This window comes from Macrosteles quadrilineatus, unplaced genomic scaffold (assembly GCF_028750875.1).
Source record: "Macrosteles quadrilineatus isolate MER2022 unplaced genomic scaffold, UCM_ALF_1.0 Scaffold_26__1_contigs__length_1644609, whole genome shotgun sequence".
NCBI classification, from domain to species: domain Eukaryota; kingdom Metazoa; phylum Arthropoda; class Insecta; order Hemiptera; family Cicadellidae; genus Macrosteles; species Macrosteles quadrilineatus.
Genome location: NW_026542619.1, coordinates 645927 through 659679, shown reverse-complemented (window position 1 = coordinate 659679; position 13753 = coordinate 645927). Strand labels below are relative to the sequence as shown.

Genomic DNA, 13753 nt, shown 5'->3' with positions numbered 1-13753 from the left:
ATATACTTTGATATACTTTGATACACATTGATATACTTTGATATACTTTGATACACTTAGATATACTTTGATATACTTTGATACACTTAGATTTACTTTGATACACTTAGATATACTTTGATACACTTTCATATACTTTGATACACTTTGATACACTTAGATATACTTTGATACACTTATATATACTTTGACATACTTTGATGAACTTAGATATACTTTAATACACTTAGATATAATTTGATACACTTAGATATACTTTGATACACTTTGATATACTTAGATACACTTTGATACACTTAGATAAACTTTGATACACTTAGACATACTTTGATACACTTAGATATAATTTGATATACTTTGACACCCTTAGATATACACAGTACTTTGATACACTTAGATATACTTTGATATACTTTGATACACTTATATAAACTTTGATACACTTAGTTATACTTTGATACACTTAGATACACTTAGATATACTTTGATACACTTAGATATACTTTGATACGTTTTGATACATTTAGATATACTTTGATACACTTAGATATACTTTGATATGCTTTGATACACTTTGATACACTTAGATAAACTTTGATACACTTTGATACACTTAGATATACTTTGATACACTTAGATATACTTTGATACATTTTGATACATTTAGATATACTTTGATACACATAGATATACTTTGATATACTTTGATACACTTAGATTTACTTTGATACACTTAGATTTACTTTGATACACTTAAATATACTTTGAATAACTTAGATATACTTTGATACACTTAGATATACTTTGATATACTTTGACACACTTAGATATACTTTGATACACTTAGATATACTTTGACACCCTTAGATATACTTTGATACACTTAGATATACTTTGATACACTTTGATACACTTAGATATACTTTGATATACTTTGATACACTTTGATATACTTTGATACACTTTGATACACTTAGATATACTTTGATACACTTAGATATACTTTGATACACTTAGATATACTTTGATATACTTTGACACACTTAGATATACTTTGATACACTTAAATATACTTTGACACCCTTAGATATACTTTGATACACTTAGATATACTTTGATACACTTTGATACACTTATATATACTTTGATATACTTTGATACACTTAGATATACTTTTATACACTTAGATATACTTTTTAACACTTTGATACACTTAGATATACTTTGATACACTTATATATACTTTGACATACTTTGATGCACTTAGATATACTTTAATACACTTAGATATACTTTAAAACACTTTGATACACTTAAATATATACTTTGATATACTTTGATACACATTGATATACTTTGATATAGTTTGATACACTTAGATATACATTGATATACTTTGATACACTTAGATTTACTTTGATACACTTAGATTTACTTTAACACACTTAGATATACTTTGATACACTTTGATATACTTTGATACACTTTGATAAACTTTGATATCCGTTGATACACTTATATATACTTTGATACACTTAGATATACTTTGATATACTTTGATACACTTTGATACACTTAGATAAACTTTGATACACTTAGATATACTTTGATACACTTAGATATACTTTGATATACTTTGACACCCTTAGATATACTTTGATACACTTAGATATACTTTGACACCCTTAGATATACTTTGATACACTCAGATATACTTTGATACACTTTGATACACTTAGATATACTTTGATATACTTTGATACACTTAGATATACTTTTATACACTTAGATATACTTTTAAACACTTTGATACAGTATTAGATTTACTTTGATACACTTAAATATACTTTGAATAACTTAGATATACTTTAATACACTTAGATATACTTTGATATACTTTGACACACTTAGATATACTTTGATACACTTAGATATACTTTGACACCCTTAGATATACTTTGATACACTTAGATATACTTTGATACACTTTGATACACTTATATATACTTTGATATACTTTGATACACTTAGATATACTTTTATACACTTAGATATACTTTTTAACACTTTGATACACTTAGATATACTTTGATACACTTATATATACTTTGACATACTTTGATGCACTTAGATATACTTTAATACACTTAGATATACTTTAAAACACTTTGATACACTTAAATATATACTTTGATATACTTTGATACACATTGATATACTTTGATATAGTTTGATACACTTAGATATACATTGATATACTTTGATACACTTAGATTTACTTTGATACACTTAGATTTACTTTAATACACTTAGATATACTTTGATACACTTTGATATACTTTGATACACTTTGATAAACTTTGATATCCGTTGATACACTTATATATACTTTGATACACTTAGATATACTTTGATATACTTTGATACACTTTGATACACTTAGATAAACTTTGATACACTTAGATATACTTTGATACACTTAGATATACTTTGATATACTTTGACACCCTTAGATATACTTTGATACACTTAGATATACTTTGACACCCTTAGATATACTTTGATACACTCAGATATACTTTGATACACTTTGATACACTTAGATATACTTTGATATACTTTGATACACTTAGATATACTTTTATACACTTAGATATACTTTTAAACACTTTGATACACTTAGATATACTTTGATACACTTATATATACTTTGACATACTTTGATGCACTTAGATATACTTTAATACATTTAGATATACTTTGATACACTTTGATACACTTAGATATACTTTGATATACTTTGATACACATTGATATACTTTGATATACTTTGATATACTTTGATACACTTAGATATATTTGATATACTTTGATACACTTAGATTTACTTTGATACACTTAGATATACTTTGATACACTTTCATATACTTTGATACACTTTGATACACTTAGATATACTTTGATACACTTATATATACTTTGACATACTTTGATGAACTTAGATATACTTTAATACACTTAGATATAATTTGATACACTTAGATATACTTTGATACACTTTGATATACTTAGATACACTTTGATACACTTAGATAAACTTTGATACACTTAGACATACTTTGATACACTTAGATATAATTTGATATACTTTGACACCCTTAGATATACAGTACTTTGATACACTTAGATATACTTTGATATACTTTGATACACTTATATAAACTTTGATACACTTAGTTATACTTTGATACACTTAGATACACTTAGATATACTTTGATACACTTAGATATACTTTGATACGTTTTGATACATTTAGATATACTTTGATACACTTAGATATACTTTGATATACTTTGATACACTTTGATACACTTAGATAAACTTTGATACACTTTGATACACTTAGATATACTTTGATACACTTAGATATACTTTGATACATTTTGATACATTTAGATATACTTTGATACACATAGATATACTTTGATATACTTTGATACACTTAGATTTACTTTGATACACTTAGATTTACTTTGATACACTTAAATATACTTTGAATAACTTAGATATACTTTGATACACTTAGATATACTTTGATATACTTTGACACACTTAGATATACTTTGATACACTTAGATATACTTTGACACCCTTAGATATACTTTGATACACTTAGATATACTTTGATACACTTTGATACACTTAGATATACTTTGATATACTTTGATACACTTAGATGTACTTTTATACACTTAGATATACTTTTAAACCCTTTGATACACTTAGATATACTTTGATACGTTTTGATACATTTAGATATACTTTGATACACTTAGATATACTTTGATATACTTTGATACACTTTGATACACTTAGATATACTTTGATATACTTTGACACCCTTAGATATACTTTGATACACTTAGATATACTTTGACACCCTTAGATATACTTTGATACACTCAGATATACTTTGATACACTTTGATACACTTAGATATACTTTGATATACTTTGATACACTTAGATATACTTTTATACACTTAGATATACTTTTAAACACTTTGATACAGTATTAGATTTACTTTGATACACTTAAATATACTTTGAATAACTTAGATATACTTTAATACACTTAGATATACTTTGATATACTTTGACACACTTAGATATACTTTGATACACTTAGATATACTTTGACACCCTTAGATATACTTTGATACACTTAGATATACTTTGATACACTTTGATACACTTATATATACTTTGATATACTTTGATACACTTAGATATACTTTTATACACTTAGATATACTTTTTAACACTTTGATACACTTAGATATACTTTGATACACTTATATATACTTTGACATACTTTGATGCACTTAGATATACTTTAATACACTTAGATATACTTTAAAACACTTTGATACACTTAAATATATACTTTGATATACTTTGATACACATTGATATACTTTGATATAGTTTGATACACTTAGATATACATTGATATACTTTGATACACTTAGATTTACTTTGATACACTTAGATTTACTTTAATACACTTAGATATACTTTGATACACTTTGATATACTTTGATACACTTTGATAAACTTTGATATCCGTTGATACACTTATATATACTTTGATACACTTAGATATACTTTGATATACTTTGATACACTTTGATACACTTAGATAAACTTTGATACACTTAGATATACTTTGATACACTTAGATATACTTTGATATACTTTGACACCCTTAGATATACTTTGATACACTTAGATATACTTTGACACCCTTAGATATACTTTGATACACTCAGATATACTTTGATACACTTTGATACACTTAGATATACTTTGATATACTTTGATACACTTAGATATACTTTTATACACTTAGATATACTTTTAAACACTTTGATACACTTAGATATAATTTGATACACTTATATATACTTTGACATACTTTGATGCACTTAGATATACTTTAATACATTTAGATATACTTTGATACACTTTGATACACTTAGATATACTTTGATATACTTTGATACACTTAGATTTACTTTGATACACTTAGATATACTTTGATACACTTTCATATACTTTGATACACTTTGATACACTTAGATATACTTTGATACCCTTATATATAGTTTGACTTACTTTGATGAACTTAGATATACTTTAATACACTTAGATATAATTTGATACACTTAGATATACTTTGATACACTTTGATATACTTAGATACACTTTGATACACTTAGATAAACTTTGATACACTTAGACATACTTTGATACACTTAGATATAATTTGATATACTTTGACACCCTTAGATATACAGTACTTTGATACACTTAGATATACTTTGATATACTTTGATACACTTATATAAACTTTGATACACTTAGTTATACTTTGATACACTTAGATACACTTAGATATACTTTGATACACTTAGATATACTTTGATACGTTTTGATACATTTAGATATACTTTGATACACTTAGATATACTTTGATATACTTTGATACACTTTGATACACTTAGATAAACTTTGATACACTTTGATACACTTAGATATACTTTGATACACTTAGATATACTTTGATACATTTTGATACATTTAGATATACTTTGATACACATAGATATACTTTGATATACTTTGATACACTTAGATTTACTTTGATACACTTAGATTTACTTTGATACACTTAAATATACTTTGAATAACTTAGATATACTTTGATACACTTAGATATACTTTGATATACTTTGACACACTTAGATATACTTTGATACACTTAGATATACTTTGACACCCTTAGATATACTTTGATACACTTAGATATACTTTGATACACTTTGATACACTTAGATATACTTTGATATACTTTGATACACTTAGATATACTTTTATACACTTAGATATACTTTTAAACCCTTTGATACACTTAGATATACTTTGATACACTTATATATACTTTGACATACTTTGATGCACTTATATATACTTTAATACACTTAGATATACTTTGATACACTTTGATACACTTAGATATACTTTGATATACTTTGATACACTTAAATCTAAATACTATACAACCGCGTATGTAACTCACTCACGGAAGATACTAATTCTAAACCACTTCTAGATGAGCTAGAGACTTGAAATTTTCGGCGTTTTGTAGGTCTAGTGCCCAAACCCTTGGGAAAATTCTGAAAAGTCACATTTTTTCATTTTAACCCCCCCTTATTCAAGAATTTCCCCCCCAATGCTATTCTTATGGGAAATAACATTGAAAAATGCCAACTTTGGTATGCTCATCTGAAAAACTTAGAAACGTGCTAGAGACTTCAAATTTGCGTAGTATTGTAGTGTGAGATCTTAAATCACCGGTGGAATATGCAAAAGCCCCATTTTCAAATTTTAACCCACCCAAAAATCCAAAATGGCGGACCTCTGAAAACGAAAAAATCACATTTCTTAAACCGGATGTAGCTCGAAAACGGTAAGAGATAGAAAACATTTGAAAGTATATCCAGGAACAGGAATTAAGTTTTCTACAAAACCCTATTAGGCGTTTTCCGAAAATCGCACTCCTTCAGCTTCAAAAAACGCCATGCTTTTAAAATTTTATAAATTTCTTTCAAATTTCTACAGGTTTTCGCTATTTTTTCACACTTAAATAATTACTTTTCGCGAATGTTATTATTGCTTTGTATTCTCCTTGGTTTACTTTAAATTCTACTTCTTTAATGTTTTTTCGTATCTTTACTCCTTAACCCCCAAAACTTAGGTTTAATGTCAAAGTGTGAAGGTTTTTTACCACTTTTACGAGCCCCATGTTATTCTTATGGAGAATAACATTGAAAAATGCCAACTTTAGTATGCTCATCTGAACCACTTATTAACGTGCTAGAGACTTGACACTTGGTAGTATTGTAGTATGGGATCTTACATTACCGGAGAAATTCCCAAAAGTCCCATTTTCAAATTTTAACCCCCCCAAAAATCCAAAATGGCGGACCTCTGAAAACGAAAAAACACGATTTTTTCAACCGGATGTAGCTCGAAAACGAAAAGAGATAGTAAAGATTTGAAAGGATCTTAACGAAAGGAAATTAAATTTTCTACTAATCCCTATTAGGCGTTTTCTGAAAATCGCACTCCTTCAGCTTCAAAAAACGCCATACTTTTAAAATTTGGTAAATTTCTTTCAAATTTTTACCGGTTTCCGCTATTTTTTCATATTTAGATAATTCCTTTTCACAAATATTATTATTGCTTTGAATTCTCCTTACTTTACTTTAAATTTTACTCACTACATGTTTTTTCGTAACTTTACTCCTTGACCTCCAAAACTTAATTTTAATCTGAAAATTTTAAGATTTTTTGCCACTTTTACAAGCCCCATGTTATTCTTATGGAGAATAAGATTGAAATATAATGACTTTGGTATGGTCATATGAATCGTTTAGAAACGTGCTTGAGACTTGGAATTTGTTACTGTTGTAGTAAGGGATCATAAGTTTATCCTAATTTAAGGGTAAAATTTGCAAAAGTCCCATTTTCAAATTTTAACCCCTCCAAAAATCCAAAATGGCGGACCTCTGAAAACGAAAAAAACACGTTTTTTTAAACGACTATAGCTCGAAGACGGTAAGAGCTAGAAACAATTTGAGGGAAAATCGTAGGTTCGGAATTGAATTCTCCATAAGGCACTATTATGCGTTTTTCGAAATTCGCACTCCTTCAGCTTAGGAAAACGCCCTACTTTCAATATTTGGAATTTTTCTTCCAAATTTTTAACCGTTTTCACAACTTTTTCCAACCTAAGTAAATTATTTATGCAAATATTATTAATGCTTTGTATTTACTTTGGTTTACTTTAAGTTTTACTCATTTAATGTTTTTTCGTAACTTTACTCCTTGACCCCCAAAACTTAGGTTTAATTTCAAAATTTGGATTTTTTTACGTGTTTTTAAATTTTAAAACTACTTTTTGGACATAAAGTTTTACTTTTTATGCTCCTAACATTTAAAGAAGAATGTCTTAATACAAATTAAAAAACGTTTAACCCAAAAAAAATTTTAATGGTGGATTTTTGGCAAAGCAGTACGCACAAGTCGGTAATGCACTATAATGAGTTGGTTCTCGCTCTTATTTTCGCTACCAAATTTGACTATACCTGTTAAAGTTAATCATTACTTAATCCTTATTGGACTTGTGCTTTTAGCCTCTTTGCGATACATATTATTATTATTTTATCAAATCGGCTTGAAGCATGGCTTCTACTTGCGTTGCTGTTGGGTCTTTCCATCAGGGAGATCTTAGATTCACCGACAGCAACAATGCTCAGTGCATGGCTAATTCAGCCTGTGCACTCGCCTGGCAAGTGTTCTGCGGCGGATTCAGTACCAATGCCATTGACGAGATACTCATGGCCGGCGACCGTTTGTATACGCAATCTCGCCGTGAGCATAACGTCATACATAGGTATCTGTTTCCCGAGGACCTTGCCATGAACTTCGTGGTTGCAGACCGTCAAGTTACCATCGAGGAAATTTCCATTGTTGGTGATGGTTTGTACCCGCGTTGCATCGCCGAATTGGACGATGTGACCACTTCTTTAACATTGATGCTGGAAACGGCCATGCCCGGCGACTCTGTTGATGGCGGCTTTGTGTTCACGGGTCAATTGGTAGCAGTCGCTTTTTGGCGTTACCAAGGGCGGCTCTACCTCTTTGATTCTCACGCGGTGAACGAAAGCCGTCGTCGAGACATTGATGAGTGCAATAATAAGGCTAGGCTGTTTGTCTGTGATAATTTTCATTCTCTGGCATCCCTTTTATTGGTGAATTCTGCGTTCGTCGGTGGACAGTACACCGTTACAAAACTGAAATTTTCCTTTAATCAAACTGTCCACACGATTGAATGTCCAGCCAATGAGTTGACACAATTACTATCAGAGTCTGACTCTGAAGTAGTTGTTAAGAAATCCAAAGGTCCTGGTAGACCGAAAAAAGTTAAACGCGGACGTCCTAAATATCTAGACACGACCCGGAAAGAGCAAGTGGAAGCGGCAAATAAAAGGTATAGGGAGACACACCCTGATCTTATCAGGCAGATAAAAAGTCAGTACTCTCAAAACCACCCTGAAGTTAACAGAGCGGCTGTTGGGCGTTACAGCCAAACTCACCCTGATGTAAACCGTCAGGCTGTTAGGGAGTACGACTTGCGTCATCCCGGTGCTGCTTCGGAAAGAGTTCAAATTTTTCGACTGCGAAATCCTAAGCTTTCTGAACTCCAACATATGCCTGCTTCACTTGCCCGGTCCGTAATTAAAAACGGCCCAATGTCTGTTTGGAGTGGGGAATTATTAGCCACAGTAGACCCTTTTAAATTGAAGAAAATCAGTCTCTGGGTGGACGACATTTACAGATGTCGTCATTGCCAAGCACGGCTCTTCGAGGAGGAGAAGAATAGAAAGCAATGGTGCTGCGGGGAAGGAGCGTTCAACGTTCTCGACCTTCCTCCTTTGCAAGAACGCTTTTATTCTGACCGTCTCTTCCTGGAAAGAGCCCGTGCGTACAACGACCTGTTTGCTTTCTGCGCGCTCGAAGTGTCAGGCGGGTATCGTCATCCCAGTGGTCTTTCTTTTTTCAAGATCGAGGGAAGAATGTACCACCAGGTCTACAATCTGGACGCCCCAGGACAAAAGTTCACCACTCGTTCTGGGAACGTTCAGTTTGTGAATCGGTCCCGCCTGTATATTGACGATGGCGAAGAGCGCCGTAACATTGCGATGGGTAGATCGCTTGATGCCGAGATCATCGACGGTATTGCTGATTTCCTGTTGAGGGAAAATCCTTACATTGAGCATTACCGTCGATTGAGCAACGAGCCTTCCGTAACAGCTCACTTGGCTTTTGAAGTAACAAGCAGGTCTACCCATGGCCCTGTTCTCGGTGATCGGCAAACAGGCGTCGAAGTGCACGCCGTGCTCAGCAATGACGAAAACGACACTGAGCCCCGGAGACTGACCATATGGAAATCCGGTTCCGATAGACCTACATTTATTGATCTTTTACACCCCCTAATGGAACCTTTCCAATATCCCCTACTCTACCCGCAAGGCACTGTGGGATGGCACGTTGGTCGCCTTGATAACAAGGGTGCCAAACTGACTCAATTTAAGTACTCGCGGTGCCTCCTACTTTCTGAACCTCGCTTCTCTCACCTAGGCCGTCTCTCACAAGCTTGGCAGGTTGAGATGTTCGCGAGGTACGAGGAGGAGAAACTGCGTTATATTAAGTTTACGCAGCTGAAGAACACCGATAGTGCCTTGAGGGTCAGACCGGTTGACGAGATTCGGAATGCACAGCAGGTCTTGAACGACATCGCTCGTGATGAAACCGTCCAAGGCGAGGGTGGGGTGCAGGCAGGAAAAGTCTACCTCCCAAGTTCGTTCACCGGGGGGCCCAGGTACATGAAAGTAAAATACGAAGACGCTATGGCAATCGTATCGCGCCTGGGTTCCCCCACTTTCTTTTTGACGTTTACGTACAACGCGACTTGGGAGGAAAACAAGAAAGCTTGCCCTCGTGGAGGTACTCGCAGTGACCCTAGCACTGCTTGCAGAGTTTTTAGGATCAAACTTCTGGAACTTCTCCGAGACCTGCGCAGCGGAGCAATGTTTGGACGCTCTGTCTATATCGTCTACGTCATCGAGATGCAAATGAGGGGCCTTCCTCACGCCCACATTGTTTTCAAGATTGACGGAGACGGACCAGTTCAGGCGTCCGAAATTGACTCCATCATCCGCGCGGATATTCCCTCGGAAGAAGAGGCCGGAGGCCGATTGAGGAAGTTGGTCCTAAAACACATGATCCACGGTCCATGTGGTAATGATCATAGGACTGACTTCCTCTGTTGGGACTCTGCAAAGGGGTACTGCACCAAATACTTCCCCAAGCCCTGCTGTGAAACCACCCACGTCGACGAGAGGGGATTCGTCCAGTACAAGCGAGATTATAGTAATCAGGGGACAATTGTTTCAAGAAAGAGAAACATCAGCGTTCACGATGGCTGGGTTGTGCCGTATAACTCCGCACTTTTATTGAAATACGAGGCCCACATCAATTTGGAGCTGGCGTCTACTCGCCGCGTGATTAAGTACCTCTTCAAATATCTTATGAAGGGAGGATCTCTCCAGAACGTTACAGTTACTCCCTTCAGTAAGCAGGATGATGAGGTACAGCATTACGTGACGAAGAGAATGGTGGGTGCCAGTGACGCATGCTGGCGTTTGTTAAACTTTCCTGTCTCAGAATCTGAACCGACGGTTGAATGTCTTCCCGTCCATCTGGAGGGCAAGCAGTCCGTCCTGTTTAGACCTGGACAACTGGCAGAGGCAGCCGCTAGGAACAGCTCCAAACTCACCATCTACTTTGACCGGCCTCGTATTTCACTGTTTGACGACCTAACTTATCAGGGGTTCTATGAAACGTTTGTAGTTCATGTCAAGCGCCCAAAAACTGCGGAGATATACGAGCACCCAGACGGCGTCCATTATACCACTGCCCGACAGCATGGGGAGAAGGTGTGCAGACTGTTTTGGGTCTCTCCGAGCAGGACAGAACAGTACTACCTGCGTATCCTGCTTATGACTGTATCTTGCCGTGGTTATGCCGACCTCCTGTCCCGCGGTGGACCCAACTGCCGCACTTTTCAAGGGGTCGCGCGGCATCTTGGCTTGGTGCAAGACGAAAAGGAGTACCACTACGCACTGCGCGAGGCCGCCACTTTCATGACTGGCCCGAGACTTCGTTCTTTCTTTGTGATCCTCTGCAACATGGGGGCTCCTGCAGCTCTCCTGTGGGATGCTTTCCGTGATTCTATCTGCGAGGACCACATAGAGCGTAATCCTCTCGATGTTGAACTGGCCTACAAGCTAAGTCTCATCGAGATTGATCGTAGTCTCCGTCGGCAGGGCTCTTGCGTCGCCGATCACGGCCTCCCCGATGTACACGATGACACGACGGAGTTGGGCAGAGAACTGCTCTTACACGGCGAAAATCAACAGAGAGCGTTTGTGGAGGAGTGGGTGCCAAAGCTCTCTGAAGACCAACACCGTGTATTTGAGTACGTTACCTCCGTTCTCAATGCCCCAGCCAGCGGAACGTCGTCGAAAATCATTTTCCTTGACGGTCCGGGTGGCTACGGAAAGACCACTCTTATTCGTGTCATTCTCGCATACGTGAGAGGTTGTCGTCAGGTTGCACTGGCAGTCGCCAGCTCTGGGATCGCCGCGGGTAACATGCCTGGTGGGACTACAGCTCACAGCATGTTCCGGTTGCCGCTCGACTTCGGTGACGGCACCGGCTTTTGGAACATTACCAACGGCTCCCAGCGAGCAGAGCTCATCAGAGCCGCAAGGCTTATTGTCTTCGATGAGGCGCCGATGGCACATCGGTTCGTTTTCGAGGTTCTCGACAGATCCCTGCGAGACCTCATGCGTTCCAGTGAGCTATTCGGTGGTAAAATCTTCCTCTGCTGTGGTGACTTCCGCCAGATCGCACCCGTCGTCGTGAACGCTCGAACGCCAACTGATATTGTTTGCGTTTCACTTCGGGCCTCCCATCTCTGGCAGCACTTCAAAATCTTTGCCCTGACCACAGCTCACCGAACTAGTAGTTCCACGGCCTATTCAGATTTCCTTCTCGGGGTAGGCAACGGTACTGTTAGTTCGACAACTTTCTTGGAGGGACGGAACGAACAAAGTCTAATTCCGTTGCTCGGAATTAGACAAGTGACGTCTTTGACTGATTTGGTCGATTCCGTCTTTCCTGCGAACGTCCTACTCGACTCTGATCTGTGTTCGAGACGCGCAATCCTCTCGACTCTGATAGTGAACGTCAAGGAGATCAACGACCACATCTTGAACTCCCTTGACGGTCATCTGTACGAGCTGAGGAGCGCCGACACAGTGGACAGAGAAAACGACGATGGCCTGGATGTCGACGTACAACTCCTGAACACGGCTACTGGCAAGGGCGTGCCAGACCATGTTCTGCGGCTGAAGATCGGCTCTGTTTGCCTTATTATGAGGAATCTCAACATCGCTGAAGGACTCGTCAACGGCACTAAAGTCATCGTAATCGGCATCACCAACCGGCTGATTACAGTGAGACTTCCCGGACAGACGCAACCTATCGGAATTCCCCGAATTACGTTTACGTTCGCGTTTGTCGAGGGTTCGCCGTTACGTGTTCGTCGACGTCAGTTCCCACTGATGTTGGCCTATTGCATGACTGGACACAAAAGCCAAGGTCAGACAATAGATTCAGTCGGTGTTGATTTACGGACCGATTGCTTCACGCACGGGCAACTGTACGTCTTGCTCAGTAGGGTCAGACATCCCGACCATATTGTCGTTCTCGTCCATCCCGAACGTGTCCGAGATGGAATCGCATACGCAAAGAACATCGTGTATGGCGATCTCCTTCTCTAAACCGGACTTGACACCAGCAGTAGGCTAGGGGATCTGCTTCATCAAAACTCCCCGTCATGACTTTACAACACCGGCAGTTGTACATAGGGGGCCTGCCTTACCAAAAGTCCCCGTTATTGTACATATTTCCTTTTAGTTCTTTTTTTTAGAAATAAGTCGTTTTTTGTGTGTTTAGTATTCTAGTTTGACAATACGATAGCGGGCCTGACTTATCAAA

At 36.2% G+C, this 13753-nt stretch overlaps 1 protein-coding gene across 1 annotated transcript; it reads left to right on the top strand.

Moving 5' to 3' along the window:
* Positions 1-8307: 8307 nt before the first annotated feature.
* On the top strand, positions 8308-13536 carry LOC129005603 (uncharacterized). Its single transcript, XM_054434551.1, has one exon. It carries the CDS (start codon positions 8308-8310, stop codon positions 13534-13536), a length of 5229 nt encoding a protein of 1742 aa, XP_054290526.1.
* The last annotated feature ends 217 nt before the right edge of the window (positions 13537-13753 follow it).